This window comes from Copadichromis virginalis, linkage group LG14 (assembly GCF_057382275.1).
Source record: "Copadichromis virginalis isolate Kocher_CV1m ecotype Utaka linkage group LG14, C_Virginalis_male_GT1.1, whole genome shotgun sequence".
NCBI lineage: Eukaryota > Metazoa > Chordata > Actinopteri > Cichliformes > Cichlidae > Copadichromis > Copadichromis virginalis.
This window is the reverse complement of record NC_140631.1, coordinates 38,094,796-38,115,111: the sequence shown is the minus strand read 5'-3', so window position 1 is coordinate 38,115,111 and position 20,316 is coordinate 38,094,796. Positions and strand designations below refer to the sequence as shown.

The following is a 20,316-nucleotide window of genomic DNA, read 5'->3' as shown; positions in this document are numbered from 1 at the left end:
ACCAGTAATACACTGAGACATTTGTCCCCCCTACCTGCGATACGAGTCTCTGATTCTCATTGAGCCAGGCTTGCCTCATGGTGGTTTTGTGGTCAAAGCGCTGAGCCAACAGCTCAAGCTTCTCCTGGCGAATCAGCTCCTTCCGTAAAGCTACACCTCTCTCGTGCTCTGCCTTCTCCAATCTCTCCCAGGCCTAGAAGATGAATGACAAACTGATTAACAGTGTTGGAGAAAGGATTAAATGTTGTATATAAAATATAAACAACACAGCTTATGGGTGTATGACCTTGTTAATGTCTGAGATGAGCTTCCCATCATTAGGCACATAGGGTTTCTGGTTATTGGCTCTGAGTTTGCTTTGGATGGTGAAGAGAAGGACCTCGAGATTACCCTTCTCCTGAAACCTGGATGAGAAGCAGGAAGCTTTAGTTGGTGGGTCAGTGTCACAGTATCGCAGTCATCTCAGCAAAAAATCACTCAAACAGCACGAAAGCTTGTTGACAGACGTGTTTCTGTCTGTTGTCCAGGGTTGTGCTCATTAATTACTCACAGAGAGTCTACATTTAGTCTGAGAACAGTCTTCTATTAAAATATCCACTAATATGCATGCACATCTGCTTATGTGCCAGTTTCACAAGTCAACAGCTGGCTGTGAGCTGCTTAAGTCACCCAGAGCCTAACAAGGCCTATTGTATCATAGCAAGAGTGTGTGTGTGTGTGTGTGTGTGTGTGTGTGTGTGTGTGTGTGTATCATTGCTGCTGACAGTACACTCTGAGGTGTCATGAGTCTAGTACTCTACACTTTAGTAGGAGTCACATAAAATTACACTACACAGCTACACACATACACAGCAATCTTATTTTTCTCTAATAGGGTGAAACATAAAACGTATATGGTATAAGCACAACAGTATATTTTTCACAAGACTGGCATAAATTAAATGCATTAATTACATTAATAAATAATAAATTACTTAGTAAAGCAGATATAAGCAACTAATTCTGACACTTGAGAAGCTGTAGATTAACTGTTTTGAATCACAGCTGGTCACACCAGGTTACTGGTAGCGGTCACAAACCGAAGCTTATTTTACTATATGTGATGTGGTACAGTGGTCAGTCGTTTATCGTGGGAGTTATGTTCCAAAAATAGGTGATAGATGAGTAGCAAAGTAGCCAACTTTATTTTTTCCAATTATTATAGATGTTTTAAGACCGTAAAACCCCTCACTACACGCTTTATACACTTTTCTCAGACAGGCATGAACATTTTCACAATTTTCTCTCTTGTTTAAACACTCTCAAAGTTCAAACCTTTTTTTTCTACAAAGTGCAGTATTATAGAATGAAACCAAAGGCTACCGTAGTTGTCTTTGATGGCGCAAAACGTTTCGTCGACATTGTTGCGTTTGTTGGGAGAAACCTTACAAACATACGGTAAAGCACTTCAGAGTCACACTGCTAGCGATCAAAGATTTATGTAAATTTGACAAGCTGAACACATTCTGTACTGTACAGGAGACACGGCACCAGATTGATTGACAATGGTCTACAGCCAATCAGGACGCAGAACACAATGCGCTGTTAAAAAATAAATAAATTAAAAAAAACATGCAAGATTGCACCCAAAAAATCAGTGAAACAGCGAGGCTGCGAAAAGTGAACCGCGTTATAGCAAGCGACCACTGTATTACATATTTACATAATTAGTTGGTGTTGTTCCTCCAGCTGCTTCTTTTTAGTATCACTTTGTTTTCCAGCTTGAAGTTGGCCCCAAGGTTTTGGAGATGCTTTGCTGTCGTCAAATTCTTCCAATTATACCGTTTCTTATGAGTTTAAGACATTTGCAAATCAAATCAACCGTTTTACACAGCGTCACAACTTTTTTGAAATTGGGTTTGTACATGTGGTGTTAAAAAAAAATGACAAAATATGTTAATCTGGTATTTTTAAAGAATCATCAAACTTACTTTATGGGCTTCTCTATAGTGCAGTAGGTGGTGAAAGCCTGCAGCTGCTGCTGAACTCCGGTCAGCGAGTTGGCAAACTTCTGGTTGCTGATGACCGCGATGGTCTTCTCTATCCACTCGAGGAGCTCAGATGCCAGAGCGTCATAGCGGTTAACAATCTTCTCTGCCTCAATGCAGTTGTCTAGCACCTGGTTCAGAGAGAAGAAAGTTGCAAGGAGATTCTGAGAGCAAGATTGAGGTATGAGGCTAACAAAAAAAGGCAGGAATAACCAAGAAACCCTTTAAGAATCATAATATTTAAATCCCTCTAAGGTCTGCACGTGCTAGTAAAGTGATATTACAGTGATATTATTTGTTTCAGACTGCCTGCCCTTCATGTTTTAAAGCAATAGTGGCTCATTGATCTCCTCTCTGATGCTGTCAGTATGCAGGTTTTGTAGGCATATTTGGGAGAGCATGTGCGTTACCTTGCCAACGCGCTTCCCCTCCACAATAAGAGCCTTCATCTTAGAGAAGTAGTGGTAATAGGAAACCACGTATGTAATGATGGACTTTTCATCTGGGTTCTCGGTGTTCACATCTGCACAGGAGGGAGGTGATAGAAACGGAAAGATAGAAGAGTTAGCATCACCTTTAAGACCAGCACTCCTTCCTCTTAACATACAAGGATCTGATTGTTTCTAGTATAGATCAGCACCACGGTCACTCGTCCATAAGATTTGAGAGTCTGAGTAAGTCTGAGTAATGGCTCAAGTCTTATTAATACATCAGATCTGTGCATGTCTCTCCTGCATAATTCTGAGTTCACTGTAAGACGTGACTGAAAACAATGTGTGGGAAAAAACATGCTTTCAGCTGCCATCTCATGGCCTCACCCTTCCACACAACTCACAGAAGGAAAAAAAAAGCTACATACGTTTAAAAAGCTTTTTTATTGCACACTTGGACAAAGTCTGAGCACATTTTCAGCGCCCACACATTTTAGAAGAGTTAAACATTTTAAACTTCCCTTACATAGCCTTTATCCTTGTCTTTTTAATCCATCATAAAAAGATTATAATGGAATGAGTATATGCATTGGCCTTTCTGGTAAAAATTGAACGTTAGTTCTAGTTTTGGGTACTGTTACATGCTTTATGTTTTAAAATCAGTTAACTTATAATGTTTGAAAGAAGCTGTGAGAACCTTTGAAGCGTGAGTTAATCTCACGTCTCCCATTTCTGTGAAAAAGAAAAATGTTGTCTATCTTACTGAGTGCAGCAGGTTTTGCACTGTTTTGGATATTGCAGCATGGAGTGTGGTTTGCATGACTCTCACCCTCAGGGTCCAGGAGTTTCGTGAGGCCCAGGTGCTGCTCAGCGATGTTAAAGGCTTGCTGCAGGTTGTGGGTTGCATTGGATCGTGTCAGCTTGTGGAACTCTATTAGATCAGGTCTGGAGGGCACAACATGAAAAAACAAAAATTTGTGTATGGTTGTGATTTTAAAATTTCATGTCAGTCACACCCGCTTCTCCGTGTTTGTTTAAATGTGTGTGTGAATATTTTTCGTCTTTTTGTTGGTAACGTGTTTGCATCTAAAAAAAAGGACTAAAAACACATACTAACAGTGCTGGTTCTATGCTGTGTACGTGTGTCCTACCTGTGTCTATGTATTAGGGCGTTGAAGGCAAGGCCGTCCCTCCAGCAGGTGGTGAAGTTCTGGATGTTGACCTCAGAGTACCTGCGACATGGAGAAATGCTTTCTAATCTTAAAGAGCTCCGAATTACTCTCACTACATTCTGACTAGATATACAGTATAACACCTAAATGATCATGAAATCTGCAGTTTGAGCTTCTAGTTTCTGTGTTTTTATTTTACTGCTCACCCTGCAGTCTTCATCTGGCACCAAAGCAGCAGCGCATCCTTGGCAGAGCGGGTTTCTCTGTTGTCCTCCGTCTCTATTTTGATCACCTGGATCTGAACAAGAAGAAGACGAACCAAGAGTTTAGTGTTTTCTGTCTGTCCCAGAGACGCATATAAACACGCTGCTGCTTCATTTTTGGAAGTATAGGTTCACCTTAAAGACTCCACGTCCTTAATTTTCTCTTACATGTGCACAGTTGTAATGGTGCATTCTCATATTAAACATGGCCAAAGTTTTCCTATGATGGAAACACTCAGGTCTCTGACAAATGCAGTAATCAGGATATCAGAAGCAGAAAAAAGCAGGTTCAAAGTGATGACAGCCCTGAAGGAGAAGAGCTACAACAGTTTGCCTCACACAGATCTGACAGAGTGCACCAAGGCCCAGTACAAGAATCGTGCAAAGCTACTCTAGCAAAGCCTCACTGAATATTTGTTGCTGTGTTCTGGAGTAGTTCAGTGGGTTGAGCAAGAAATCTATATGCCAAAATACCAGTGCAGGGGCCCAGGTTCAATTCTGCTCCAGGCCATTTTATGTGCATTAACCCTTCTGCACTCTCTTCCTGTCATAGCAAAAAAATACTTCAAACAAATCAGTGCCAGAATTAAGCAAAATGGATTCACTTTAATAAAAGTAAATCAAGCTGTAAACAATCAAAAATGCTTCTGAGTGGCCACCAGTTAACCTGATTACAAACTCAGTGAATGGATGTGCAAAATGTATTGTATTGTAATTGTAGAGGATGAAAGCGTTAATAAAGGAGTTAAATCTGCCTTAAGATAGAGCTGGTTAGCTTATTTCTTGTCCACCTGCAGCTGTACCTCTGATATTTTAAATAAACTTTATGGACACAACTAAGCAGTGAATAAGTAAAATGTGCAAGATGTCAAGTGACAAAGCATGTATGCAAGAAACGAAATGGAGCAAAGGTCTGAGCCCCGACTTTATTCCCGAATGCTGAAAAAGAAACAGCAAAGCAAGAAAAACTACAAGCAAAGGAACAAAGAGAAATATGACATGAGGCGAGGGTTTGGGTGTTAAAAACACACGGCTCTGTGTGCCTCCTGAGGACAACACGCTGGCCGTTACAACGCCTGATGATAGGAGACAGTGACAGCCATTCAACCAATCACATCACAGTGACATGATCCAAGGTAATTGGGGACATGGCACCCTGGAATCAGCTGCTACCCAAGTCATTAGCCGCAACACTGTGCGCACGCACACACACGCACACACACACACACACACACACACACACACACACACACACACACACACACACACACACACACACACACACACACACACACACACACACACACACACACACACACACACACACACACACAACCTTTTTAGTGATTTGTCTGTTGTGATGTAAACTGTGTCTCAATAGTCTGCTTTCTTCTCTAAAAAGGTACTAGAAAGTAAGAAAACACTTATTATCTTTAACATTTCATGCTAAAGATAATATGATTTATAAATTCACATTGAATGTATAAAACATTAGAGCCTGACATTAAATATACCTCCAAACTGTGTCAAATATCATCAGTCAATACCTGAATCTGCATATACGGCCTTTTTATGACAGTAAGTTATTATAAAAAAGGTAAAAGATGGTCAATAAGTCTTGGATCAGATACACTGCCAGTGTGTAAGCTAAGCAGAAAAGCACTGCACACAGTACAATGCCACTCAGCCAACCATATACAGCAACACAACTGAAGTGACAGCAAATAATAAGAGTCTGTTATTATTTGCGTATGGCTCTGTAAATACGGTAGCTTTACCTCTTCCTTCGCCTGTCAGTCCTCTCCCTTCTTTACTGCTTTTCCCTCCCTCTCTCTTTCTGCCTGTGTACAGTTACTGCAGTGGTCTGGCTCTACCTGCTGACTGGGCAAAGCAAACTCTCACTTTCACTGCTGGGGAAAAGGCGGAGATGAGGGCAGAAAAAGTGCAAGAGGAAACGATAACTCAAAGCTACCGTGACAACAGAAACCTCAGCTAACCCTGGACCGCTCTCAGGCCTGCTGACGTTACTCTTAGCACCTAAATGTTTGATTAAATCACCTTACTGATGATCTAAAAGGACCTCTGGATTTGAAATCCAAAAACTATTTTGCAACAGAAAAACTCCCAGTGCTACAACTGCTATTTATTCCCTATTTATTTATTTATTTCCTCGCTGTGTCACTTCCTTTCTTCTAATTTCCACATCACAGATTCCTCGTTTCATTCCTACCTCATTTTCCCAGTTAAGTTCACCTGAATACTCCCCAAAAGTTTAAAGTTTAATTAAAGTTTAAACAGAACCTTAATCTTCATCATTTTAATATGAAAATGAAGGATTAAGTTTAGCTTGTTTTCCTTTTTTTCCAAGTTTAAGACTCCATGTGTGTCTGTTTTTCTTATCTTAAAGACACTTGAGTTTAGAAAAGCAAACCTTAAAAGTTCATATTTATTTCCTGCATCTTATTTTGAGGCCACTGATAACGGATGACTTTCTTGGCTTTAAGATAAAAATGAAAATTGAGAAAAGACAGTCAGGAACTTAAAATGTGGGGGAACTCTAAGAAAAGTGTTCTTATTTAAACACGACTAAAAGAAGAGCAATTTTAGAGACATAAATACCGTTTACTTATTACTTTGTAAGTACTGTCAAACTGTTTAATAAATTCATTCATTTTTCATTTTTGCTTCCTGTGAACGTTAAACGTTATTGCTGTGGTTTCTCTGATTTCAGGTTTTTGTCTTTGTTTTGCATTTTTTGCCCCATTGACCTGAAGCAGCTCTTTGTCTGGTTGTCCTACAACTTAAACATGAAGAAGTGTGATAAACTTTACATTATCTTGCAATAACCTTTCTGATTTTATTATTCTAACTGTGACCATAACCATGTGTGAGGTCATCAAGCTCTGAACTTTGATTTCTTCCAAAACGAGATAGTAAAAAAATGTCATGAAACAGTGTGCGATGCTCTTGAGAGCTTTTACTTTGAAAAGACTACAGAGGAATTCAACATAGCCTCTGACTGGATTGTTGTTAGTGAGTTAGGTTGACACATAACTTGTGAGGAAGTGAATCAGACGTACCGTAGCCACTGAGAAAATAACTGTTTCTCTCCTAACATTTTAATTTCAAGTAACATAACAGTTCAATTATTTGCATGCTGTTTTATTTCATTGTTTTATTCATACAGCACTTCATATATTTGTATGCACAGCTGCTCCTGGAAAACGAGGAAGATGTACAAAACAAACCTTTAAAGTCTTTACAAGTTATGATTGTGACTGTATCAAAACTCTTGGACCTAGTTTCTTCAGAAGTGTAGCCTTTTCTTCTGGTTATTGGAGCACAGGTGCTACACCTCAAATATGAAACATGAAGAAATATGTATTTCTAAACCCTGGTTCTCGCCCTGATTTTAATGTGTGTTAATTATTAAGTTCAGGGAACAACCAGCGCTTATTTATCGGAACATCTCTGCTCACCGCTTCCCATCAGCCAGCTATTCTTTCTCTATATGAGTACTTGTCTCATAATTAGACACACACACACACACACACACACACACACACACACACAGCTGAACAACAGTCTTCTGCACTACTCTCCTTTCTCAGCACATGCAAAATTGAGGAGGCCATCGACTGGTGGCTCATGGGAGCAGGAGCACGGGACAACAGCCGAGCTCACGGCTAATGGTGGGAAATCTAGCAGACAGCTAACACTACAGTGGGGCAAAAAAGTATTTAGCCAGCCACCGATTGTGCAAGTTCCCCCACCTAAAATGATGACAGAGGTCAGTAATTTGCACCAGAGGTACACTTCAACTGTGAGAGACAGAATGTGAAAAAAAAATCCATGAATCCACATGGTAGGATTTGTAAAGAATTTATTCGTAAAGTAGGGTGGAAAATAAGTATTTGGTCAATAACAAAAATACAACTCAATACTTTGTAACATAACCTTTGTTGGCAATAACAGAGGTCAAACGTTTACTATAGGTCTTTACCAGGTTTGCACACACAGTAGCTGGTATTTTGGCCCATTCCTCCATGCAGATCTTCTCGAGAGCAGTGATGTTTTGGGGCTGTCGCCGAGCAACACGGACTTTCAACTCCCGCCACAGATTTTCTATGGGGTTGAGGTCTGGAGACTGGCTAGGCCACTCCAGGACTTTCAAATGCTTCTTACGGAGCCACTCCTTTGTTGCCCGGGCGGTGTGTTTTGGATCATTGTCATGTTGGAAGACCCAGCCTCGTTTCATCTTCAAAGTTCTCACTGATGGAAGGAGGTTTTGGCTCAAAATCTGCAAGTTCCCCCACTTAAAATGATGACAGAGGTCAGTAATTTGCACCAGAGGTACACTTCAACTGTGAGAGACAGAATGTGAAAAAAAAATCCATGAATCCACATGGTAGGATTTGTAAAGAATTTATTCGTAAATCAGGGTGGAAAATAAGTATTTGGTCACCTCAAACAAGGAAAATCTCTGGCTCTCACAGACCTGTAACGTCTTCTGTAAGAAGCTTTTCTGTCCCCCACTCGTTACCTGTATGAATGGCACCTGTTTGAACTCATCATCTGTATAAAAGACACCTGTCCACAGCCTCAAACAGTCAGACTCCAAACTCCACCATGGCCAAGACCAAAGAGCTTTCGAAGGACACCAGGAAAAGTATTGTAGACCTGCACCAGACTGGGAAGAGTGAATCTACAATAGGCAATCAGCTTGGTGTGAACAAATCAACTGTGGGAGCAATCATCAGAAAATGGAAGACATACAAGACCACTGATAATCTCCCTCGATCTGGGGCTCCACGCAAGATCTCATCCCGTGGGGTCAAAATGATCATGAGAACGGTGAGCAAAGATCCCAGAACCACACGGGGGGACCTGGTGAATGACCTGCAGAGAGCTGGGACCAAAGTAACAAAGGTCACCATCAGTAACACACTACAACGGCAGGGAATCAAATCCCGCAGTGCCAGACGTGTTCCGCTGCTGAAGCCAGTGCATGTCCAGGCCCGTCTGAAGTTTGCCAGAGAGCACATGGATGATACAGCAGAGGATTGGGAGAATGTCATGTGGTCAGATGAAACCAAAGTAGAACTTTTTGGTATAAACTCAACGCGTCGTGTTTGGAGGAAGAAGAATACTGAGTTGCATCCCAAGAACACCATACCTACTGTGAAGCATGGGGGTGGAAACATCATGCTATGGGGCTGTTTCTCTGCCAAGGGGACAGGACGACTGATCCGTGTTAAGGACAGAATGAATGGGGCCATGTATCGTGAGATTTTGAGCCAAAACCTCCTTCCATCAGTGAGAACTTTGAAGATGAAACGAGGCTGGGTCTTCCAACATGACAATGATCCAAAACACACCGCCCGGGCAACAAAGGAGTGGCTCCGTAAGAAGCATTTGAAAGTCCTGGAGTGGCCTAGCCAGTCTCCAGACCTCAACCCCATAGAAAATCTGTGGCGGGAGTTGAAAGTCCGTGTTGCTCGGCGACAGCCCCAAAACATCACTGCTCTCGAGAAGATCTGCATGGAGGAATGGGCCAAAATACCAGCTACTGTGTGTGCAAACCTGGTAAAGACCTATAGTAAACGTTTGACCTCTGTTATTGCCAACAAAGGTTATGTTACAAAGTATTGAGTTGTATTTTTGTTATTGACCAAATACTTATTTTCCACCCTGATTTACGAATAAATTCTTTACAAATCCTACCATGTGGATTCATGGATTTTTTTTTCACATTCTGTCTCTCACAGTTGAAGTGTACCTCTGGTGCAAATTACTGACCTCTGTCATCATTTTAGGTGGGGGAACTTGCACAATCGGTGGCTGGCTAAATACTTTTTTGCCCCACTGTATGTAAACGCTACCAAAAACACAACCATCACGCGGTAATAATCAGCGTACATCAACACACTTATTGATTTCTGTATCTGCAGATTTCTGTATCAGTGAGCTGTCTTGCACACAGTGAACGTTGATCCTCTCTGTCTCATGAGCATGGCCTGCAGAGGGTTGCACACGCTGCAAGATAATTCTATTAGCAGTGCTGGCAAATGTGCTTTGTGGTGGGTAGCCAGGTCTAGCATGACAATACTCAGTCCCAGGAGAAAAGCTGATAGGCGACTGTGCACCGTGAATGTTACAGAGGCATCAGAATAATGTCATGTTAGCAGTGTGAGCCAATGCCACGCTGTAGCACTGAAGCAATATAAAGAGAAGCCATAGATTTCTGCTGTACTTACAGGGAAGAAGGTGATCCTGTATCACTGCTGCTGAGGCCTGGAACCCTGTGTGTGAGTGTGTGCATGTGTGTGGTATGTACATGCCAGAGGGTGTGCGATGAGACCGATGAAAGCCGGCTCAGGTAAGGTAGATAAAACAGTGTGCCCGTGTGTCCTTGCTGAAGAGCAGACTGGAAGGCGACTGCTGCCGGTCAGACACTGAGTGACATTAAGGCTTCATCCACTAAACACGGCTGTCGCACACTGGTGACGCAGCGCATGTGACAGCCTTCCCCAAACCACCAAGAGATAAACGATGCACTGCTGATCACAGCAACTTTGCACAGCAAGTTTCCGCAAAACCAGCATTCAAATATTACATCCGTAAAGAAACACTTCATATCCTGGAATACAATAAAAGCACCTTTTCTCTATACAGTGACAAAGTTGGCTCATCAGATGTCCACACTGCTATAATCTGTCACGATGAATCTGTGTTTTAAATTTACCTGAAAGCGAAGGATGATGGTCCAGATAAGGCCCAGGGTAAGGCGATGGTTTCCATCCACAATGTCATGGGAACCGACGTTTTCCAGGTGAACCCTCTGCTCTTTAAGAAACTGCAGTGCTTTGTCGACGTTCTCCAGGCAGTGGATCCGCATTCGACCTCGTGTGGGCCTCGGCTGTGGCAGGAAGAAGAGTTTGAGTACTTTTAATAAGATAACTGTTATTATTGACATACTACATGTGGGACTATAGCAAACATTGTTAAAATAATAACAAAGACAGTCAAAAGGTTGGATTTACTTTTAGAAATGACAGAAGTAAAAACCACTGAGGAAAATCTGGGGATATTTTTAGCACAAGGGCAAGTCCTTTCTTACAAATGCCCCCACTGTGAAATAAAGGAAAACTTAAGGAGACATCATATACCAGGCAAAGTGGTAACTGACTGGTAACAAACAGACAGACAAACAAAGACAGAACCGATTACATGCTCCCTCCTTTCAAGTGGAAAATAACCAGAAAAGGGTTTTCTGCAGAGCCAAAGACACTGGACACTATGGGTCATAGGATTTTTTTTTTTTAAATGTTCTAATCTCTGAAGTTTACAGACGCCCTTCAAATTTCTTTATTCAATTTTTTAAAAGTCCGTCAATGAGGGCAAATATTCAGTCAAAATGAAATCAGTCAGAAAGAAACTGACAGAATGAACAAAAATGAAGGATTACAAAACTAAAACCATGACGGCTCCTACCAGCAGCTCTCCACTGAGGACCTCCAGCAGTCTGGTGAGCATGTATCCATCCCTCAGGTCGTTGTAAAGGTCAGATATGCGACAGGACACCCTGGCTAAATGAGAGTTGACCCACTTTGTAAAAGTCTTCTTTTGCACTGCATCTCGTTCATCTGAGGGAAATTAGGAAAGACATTTTAAGTTAAAGGAACAGATACAATAATATCAGCTTTATATATGTGAAATGATTAGATCGGAATCACTTCAAATGGCCCTGAAAGACCTTTTGTTGCTTTCAGCTGCATGCACGCTCATGCTTGCCCCTTGCCTGACAAAGTCGATCTAATACTTTATGAAATATTTTCTTCAAATACCTAAAATACAAGGTGCACATAATTCACTATTAAACAGTTAAGAGATGAAAAATCTAAAAATATAAAGCACTTTGAAGCAACTGTTGTTGTGACTGGGTGCTATATAAATTACATTTTATTAAATTGCATTTGATTAATTGTTTAAAAATGCCCTGAAAGTAGGTATTATTCATTTTGTATATGAACAGATAATACGGTCAAATGTCTGCATTTGTGTAAATGTGAGTAAGCATGTGCACTGATCTGCTTGTGACCTCTGACCTGCCAGGGCCTTGATGCGGGAGCACTCGAACAGTTTGGAGCTGGTACACTCTGTCTCCCAGAAGCCAGAGCCGATTGGTCGGTTGTTGTTGTTAAGCTGGCGCTGGGCTTCCGCGTTGTCCAGGTCTGGAGAGGCATTAGCCATCGCGCCCGACGCCCTGCGAAAAATCAAATGCTGTCATAATATCTGATATCAACCTGTGTGTGAAATAAAGGATGGGATAAAGTCTTCCTGGTAACATATAAAAATGAAATTGAAAAAATCATCTGTACAGTCATGCTTGATGAAATATGTTTTGAATGAGCCAATATAAATATCAGTGGATTTGCTTTAATGCGCTACTCACATACAAAAATGCATATATATGTATGTGAGCACACTGGCACATGCAGAGGAGAGAAAAAGAAGTGCCATTGCTCCATCCCCACAGGTGAAGAGCCTTTCGCACCTGATAATTAAATTAAATTAAACTAAACTGACTTCACACGTCCTTATTAGATATCTCTTAACCCTTATTCAACCGCACAAGTTTAGCCAGCAAAGAAATTCAGACTCAAAATTCATGGTTTAATAAGGAGACTTCTGCAGAAATAAGGAGTCAATAGGTCCTTTCCTGTTCATGAATGATGCAGTACCTGTCCTTGGCATCAAAGCATTTTACAATAGCAAAGCTTAAAATAGACTTAAAATGATTTGGGCATCTCATCTCTTCAGCCCGTCCCTTTGACAGCTGAAAGCAGGTACATAAAAATAGCTTCTAAACCTCTGCATGAAATCACACTGTGCCAGCTGAGAGTTAAGAAACAGAAACATTCGAAACAACAACAATGAAAAACCTCCTGTTCAATTTTCTGATATTCATCAGCTTCCGCTGCATTCATTTGAAGAGCTCACAGAGATGTTTGATATCAGTTAGAGGCTTCAATTAAAATTAAAATGAAACCTTAACAGTGAGCACTGGATAATGTGGTGTAAATAGTCTGCTTCGAGCAATGCACGGTTCGGTTTGTGGCACTCGCGACAGAATTCAGAGCGCACATTAAAAATCAGCAGACTGGGTGAAAACTTAAACGCATCTCTGCTAGAACAGCTTGGAGGCTCTGAAATAAAAATTTGGGTTTTTCCAAATTAAGGCACCAAAAAGATGGTACTGTCTGTTTCAGCCTTCTTCATACACACCCTCTTCAAATTTTTTAAATGCTTTTTTTTTTTTTACATATAAAGGATGTGTCATTCAAAAAATAGATGGTACCTCCTGTCTTTTCCTGAATTTGACAGTTTGTTGTTTTCAGTGTGCGTGTGTGTGTGTGTGTGTGTATACACATGTTTAGACATCTTTGTGAGGACACAAAATTGGCATGCTACTATACTTGTGGGGACTAAATGCCCGTCCCCACTGGTTTGAAGGCATTTTTGAGGCTCAAAATGTGGTTTTAGTGTCAGGAGTACAATTAGGTTATGGTTAGGTTTAGGCTGAAGGTTAGAGTTCACATTGATTTTTAATGGTTAGGCTTAGGGTAGGAACTGGTCAGATGGACTGGTCTGACAATTTCAGAAAGTGCTGAACTGCTGAGATCTTCCCACACAAACCATCTCCACGGAACATGGTTTAAGAAAGAGAAAATATCTAATGAGTAGATACCATAGGTCAGAGGCAAATTGCCAGACTACTTCAAGCTGTCAGGAAGGCAACAATAGCTCAAATAACCACGTGTTACCACCAAGGTATGGAGAAGAGGGACTCTGAACACACAACACACTGACCCTTCAAACTGAACAAGAATCTGAGGCTACAGTTTATACTCACCAAACGATATAAAGAATGTTGCCTGGTCTCCGTTTCTGTGACATTCAGATGGTAGGGCCAGTCTTTAGCACAAACAACATGAAAGGATGGATCCATCCTATCTTGTATCAGCGATTCAGCCTGGTGCTGGTGTGTGGGGATATAATCTTGGCAAACTTTGGGCCCCTTGATACCATCTGAACACGTTTTGTGATCATAGCGTGCCCATCTTCTGCAGGATAGCACACCATGTCACAAAGCTCAAATCATCTTTCACATGACAGTGAGTTCACTGTATGGGCTCTACAGTCAGCTGATCTATGCATCACTGTGCGATGCTATGATGCCAACATGGACCTCAAGTCTTTCAGGAATGTGTCCAGCACCTTACTGAACCTCCACAGTGACGAATTAAGGCTGCTCTTAATTCTTCATGTTATTAAGCACTTGCCAGGTGTACCTAATAAAGTGACCAGGGATTGTACGTATCACAACAGGCATTAGAAATATAAAAGCTCGTGTCGGTAATGATGTATAGAGCAGTGCACTGGACATTAAATAAATCATAAATATTTTAGATGCACATTGGGAATCTAATAAGAATTCCCAGGTAAATACAGCATCGTTAGTTTTCTCATGTTCTCACTCTTTGTGTTACACACACGATGAATGGAAAATACATGCAATGGTTTCTCTTGGTGAGGAGCAGATGTGCCTACGGATATAAAAGATGCCATTTGGTGCTCTTCTCCAAGGCTGCTAACAAAGGGGAGGGAGGGGGAAGAATACATGTTTGTTTCCATGGCCCCACTGGGAATCAAACCCACAGCCAACTAGGCTTTTACACATGTGGGTTCAAGGGGAAAGACTGATGATAGAAATGTATTCTCTGTATATTTATCCAGAGGGCTTCTTTTGTCATACACTTATTTCTCTTTAAACTTCTTACAAAGATAGAAAGTGATGTTTAAAAAACTGCTGGCTCATTTTTGTGGCTACATTGTTTCAGTATGGTTGTTTTTTTTAGCAGATACAGCAGTATGTTTGGTGGTCATCCTTCAGCATCCTAAAATCATCGGCCTTTCCAGTGTGCACTCATTAAAACCCCTGTCCTTGAAATGCCTCACAAGATAACACAGAATGAAAAATGTTCTCCCCCCTTTCCCCTCCCAATCCCCTCCCCCATTTCTCCCTATACCCTTCTTTCAACACATAGGAAGAATACACCCAACAGTTACATGCCCTGAATTTGTATTGTTACTTTTTAGTTAATGTTAGTAACACTATACTCACCCATTAAGTTCAATTTATGTGAATGAAGATTTCAAGTAAATAAAAGGTCAAATAAGCATTTGATGTTACTGTTTAGGAAGGTTTCTCTGAAGATTCCTGCCTCAGACTTTTTCCCTTTTCTCTGTAATCTCTTTTTCCTCTCCTCATCTGGCCCCTTTTTCCTGGCCTCCTCCTCCCTCTGCAACAAAAACCCAAGCTCACGGTTGTCACTATACCTAAACCACTGGAAAAACAACATAGCCATATCGAGTAAATGTCAGCGTGCCCTGCAAGACAGAAAGAGAAGAAGTAGCTGTGCACATGCACTTAGCTGTCCTCCCTGGAGAGGATAAATATTATAGAGCTTTCTATCTGGTGATGATGCAGAAAGAGGACTGCAGTGAAATCCAACAAAGTGAAGCCTACAGTAAATCAGATAAATTTATAGGTAACCTGAGTGAATGAAAAGACAACAATACAAAATGTTCTTTTCAATTAACTTTAACCTTTAAATAACAAAATACTAATAGAATTGTTTTGGAAATGTAAAAAAAGAGATAAAATTAAGCCCAACCTTTCAATAGATACATCTTCTCTACTTTATACAGTACATTTTATACAGTACATTTTATTCCTCAACTCATCGTTATCTTAAAAAAAAAAAAAAAAAAAAAAAATACAATTTGTGAGAAATAAAAATCATGAAAATGCTGTATTCTTTGAACATTTGGATACTTCTAATGAAGGATTTGTTTATAATATATTGCCAGGTTTATTCTGTTTTCAAAGAAGAACAAATGAGTCAAATGCATATGTTTACATTTATACTACAATAATTAAACAGTTGGGTTGCAAAGGTCATTCCTACTACAATCCTTCCAAGCTCTTGCATGACTGCTGAATATTAGTGCAAACTGATGGCTCGGGACAAAAGCCTTTTCTTTTTTCTCGACACCAAAGCGCGACCTTTCCTCTTAAACATCCCTAAAACACGGGCTCTCCCTTTACGGCCGCACTAAGAACATCACGCAGCGCTCTATTTTGTGATTAGTTTTCAGATGAGTGGCAGCTGATGGTGTGATCTCAGATGTTGTAAATGAGCTAGCCCCTTGTTTAATGTCCCTAAATCCCTGTACAGTTTTCACTCTAATCCCCCGTGTGGACTAAAGTCACTCGCCAGCATTTTCCTTCAGAACGTGTGAGAGCCACCTTTGAGGTTGGCTGCAGAGTCCCACCATGCTCTGTACTGACTGATATCGCAAGCCATGAAGCCAGCAGGCTCATGTGAATGTTTAGACAGAAACACCCCAGAAAGAACCAGGAGTACTAACATGGGGACCTTCACTGAGAAATATCTGTGGCCAGACTGATGTAATGACTATAAAGCAACAGAAGAGGCCTGCAGGTGAATCGTGTATCTGCAGAAAAGAGGTCCAATGTCTAACGTGTCAATAGTTTATCTTTTGATTGCAGTTTTTACTTAATTTTTGCCCATTTGCAGCATTTAGACTGATCATGAGATCTGCAGGGTTTTTTTTTTTTAACTGAATTTCAACCAGATTTAATATCAGCCGATATTAGTTCTTTATAGACTTACTGATGTTAGCATTTAAAACAGACAACAATTTGCTTTATTTAGGTAAAGGAAAGAAATAATCTTCAAACATGAGCTCTGGTGTTCCATCAGAAGGCTCTCTGCACCGACACATGTTCGGAGCACCACAAACCAGCAGTCAGCCAGATTAAGTTCTCCACAACTGTGCTGCCACTGTATCTTATTAAGGCTCAGAAGTAACAACACATAACAAATGTTAGCGAGATCTGCTTACGTTTGTGTATTGGATTTTTAAATCACCACACATTAGTATCAGTCTGAAACCCCCCCACTTATATCAGCTAGGCTCTGATTTTAACTCACCTCTATCACCGCATTAGGTACTTTCATGCAATCCAAAAAATAGTGTTGCTGTTTCTGTTTCATATCTAGCTCGTTTATGACGTAGGCCAAGTTTCTTTCAAAGATGTTTGCTTTCTAAGTGCCTCCTTAGCTTGTGGCAGCATGCTAGCATTAGCCCTCCTGACATATGACCCACTTTGACTGAGGGCTGCTAACATCCACAGTCCAGCTAAAAGCTAAAAGACTTGTAACTTTATAGATACATTTTCTTCACATGGTGGATCATCCAACAAGCTTTCCCCTTTATTAACCTCTTGTTGTGTCTTTCTCTCATAATTCTTACCATTTGATGATGACTAAATGAAGCTGGTTGTGAAAATTATCCTGTATCCAAACTGTGTTAGGTTACCTGTGGTGGACGTTTAAAACCTCTTTAGTTGATGACGACTGCAGGAAAAAACCTGTAACTGTATATTTTTGTAGGGCGATAAAACAAACTGAAATACGGATTAAAGCCGGTGATTGGATTGGAAAAGTTGAACCACAACAAAAGTCCGCATCAGTCAAACTGCAGCCAAAATACATGACTGCTGTATCTGCGCGTGTGTATGTGCGCGCGCACGCACGTGTGCCCTCTATTCTCCTTGCCTTGTTCTTTGCCGAACCTCAACCACCTGGTGTCCTAAAATCAATCAAATCAAACACAAGGCTGCTCTGGTGTGTGTGTGTGTGTGTGTGTTATCACCTTTATTCTAATAATCAGACTCAGCTGTTCAGGAATCAGTCAGCCGTAGGCAGTCACACACACACACACACTGCTGGCTATCTGTTTTATGCTCTGTTTTGACACACTGAACACAGCCTGCAGGAAAGTTTTAAAAAAAATGTGACCGCAAACTTTCATCTGTATTCATACTTGTGTAACACTAAATTCATTCTAATATTGGCAACAACAACAACAACAACAATAATAATAATAATAATAATAATATCAAACTTCTTTAACATCATTCTGGAAAAACAGTTAATGTCCATGAGATCTTAAGATATTGTGTGATGTGTCTTTGTTGAAGAACCAGGAAAATATGGAAATATATTTGGGGGACATGGTGGATTTTAACTCCCCAAAAAAGCTGAGGTGCCTACTGTGGAGTGTACATGCAAACATACACGTGTTACTACTTGTCCTAAGTCCACAGGCAGCAATCCTGTGCTTCACTTGAATGAGAATCAGAGTCATGTATGATAACGTGACCCGATTCTGTGCTGTCTGCAGGTGTGAATGTGAGCATGAATGGTCATCTGTCTGTTTATGTTAGCCCTGTGATGGACTGGCGACATGTCCAGGGTGTACCCCGCCTCTCATACAGCAACAGCTGAGTTAGGCTCCAGCCACCCCCTGACCATGAATTAGATGAGCGGTTAAGAATGATTTAATAAATGACTGACTGTGTCACAGAGTAGCAGAGCTTCACGGATAGTAACACCACTGTTTTCTGTCATTGTACATTCGTCTCCTTTTCCTTGTCCAACTTCAGGGAAAAATACCACTGTGGGCAGTAAGCTAGAAGGATCACCACCCCCCTTTCTTTGTCTGTATGAAGTATAAAATCAAAAAGCAGAACAAGCTCACAAGCAGGAGAGACAAAGAAAACAGCTTTATTATTACTTCTGACATCTGTTGTTTTTCTGCTGTAATACATTTTAGTGCTCAAATCAGATGCATCTTCATCAACTATTGATGTGGACTCCATCGACATCTCTCTACATCACTGCATATCAAATATTTTTGTCACCAGGTTTTTTTTAAAGCTGCTTTTGGTGCTTCTTTGACTATGATCCAACTCAGAATATGTTATGGTTTAATGGTTTTACTAACCACTATATTAAGAACACTTTAACTACCAGGAGTGTCGTGATAACATCAGATGCTACTGGACAAACAGAAGACACATTTAAACTACTACAGCTTCAAAATAGTTCTGAAAATAATGAAAATCAAATCAGAACAGGTGCCGATGTTGCCTGGTGAAGTTAGCATGTCACAAGTCCATATAATTACGCACAGTCACGTCCCAGCAGGTGCAGGGGGGGGGGGAGAGTCAGATGAACCTGGTGGATCCTGAACAGTTGATGCTGATCAGGGCTGGTGAGCTTCAAAATGAAAGTGCTGAGTAATACTGCTGATGATCTTTCATTCAGCCACATAAATACAAAACACCTCCAAATGTTTTATTCTGAGAAGGCGACGACAGAAGCGAGTCCACCATAGTGTTTCACACTGCATTCAGCGCACATGCAGACATCTATTAATCTGACCGCACTGGTAATTCAGCAAATATAATTTCAGTAGTTTAAAAAAAAAACCTGTTAAAAACAACAAACTTGGACCAGAAAGTTTTGATAAATAAAATCAAAAACACAGATTCAGAACGGGGATCTTGCTCTGATGTTTATGTTGAACTCTCGGGGTTACAGAGTTCGTAGGAGGCAGCTGTGCCAACACCGAAAGATCAAACCTTTAAACAGCAGCGTCCTCTCTGAACTCTCCATGGTGTTGGAAGAAAGAGCATGAATTGCATCTGTGGCCGTGTGTTCTCTTTGACATCTTCCATATATTGTTAAAGCCCAGTAGATGCAGTGGAAAACCGCACAAATAAAACCAAACACTGTCATATTTACGTATGGAACCTGATAATATGAAAGAAGTTATACAAAATAAAACACTCGCGTTTGGTAAGTTTTTACTGCTTAAATAATTTGTTACAGAGTGACATGTCCTATTTTATTTTGTAAATATTTTTATATTAAAATATATTATTTCATTCCAATGTCAAGATCTGCCTGTTTCACAGTAAACTAAATTATCTCAGTAAGTCACCTTGAACTTGGCAACCTGTGATGATAATACTGAAACAAATGAAATTAGCGCTGGTAAAGACAGGACAGCAAAAATGGAACTTTGCCCAGAGATATCTTCTCATCTCTCACTTTTAGGAGAGAATCTAGATCATATGAAGCTTTTCTGTTTTTCTCCAGGTGGACCTGAACCCTATATCACTGTGGTTTATAGGACAGCATCTAAAAGGAAATGTTCTACATCCAGGGTGGCCATCTCTGTTTCTCCCCAGGTGGTTTGAGTGTGTTTACGTGACTGCGTTTCAGCTCAGTCGTGACTCTTTTAGCTGTTCTCTTTACTTTGAGGTTTTATCATCCAGACTTGTATCTGTCAGTCTTATTGACATGGGTATGAGAGATTGTGTCTCAGTTTTTCCTGTACATTTAAACAAGCTTTTGAACGTTAACCCTTAATCGGTTCTTTTAAGACATGCCTGTCACATTTCAGTTGATTTCTTTTG

At 40.6% G+C, this 20,316-nt stretch overlaps 1 protein-coding gene across 2 annotated transcripts in view; it reads right to left on the bottom strand.

Moving 5' to 3' along the window:
- Positions 1-20,316, bottom strand: part of sptbn4b (spectrin, beta, non-erythrocytic 4b) — a 96,852-nt gene that overhangs the window by 69,817 nt on the left and 6,719 nt on the right. For both annotated transcript variants that reach the window (XM_085430804.1, XM_085430805.1), the window contains exons 2-11: positions 12,002-12,159; positions 11,388-11,539; positions 10,639-10,812; positions 3,837-3,928; positions 3,610-3,690; positions 3,288-3,403; positions 2,438-2,550; positions 1,971-2,158; positions 287-404; positions 35-193 (exon numbers count right to left, since the gene is read on the bottom strand). In XM_085430804.1, the coding sequence (XP_085286930.1) occupies positions 35-193; positions 287-404; positions 1,971-2,158; positions 2,438-2,550; positions 3,288-3,403; positions 3,610-3,690; positions 3,837-3,928; positions 10,639-10,812; positions 11,388-11,539; positions 12,002-12,146 (1,338 nt within the window). In that variant the 5' untranslated portion in view covers positions 12,147-12,159. The remainder of the gene's footprint in view (positions 1-34; positions 194-286; positions 405-1,970; positions 2,159-2,437; positions 2,551-3,287; positions 3,404-3,609; positions 3,691-3,836; positions 3,929-10,638; positions 10,813-11,387; positions 11,540-12,001; positions 12,160-20,316) is intronic.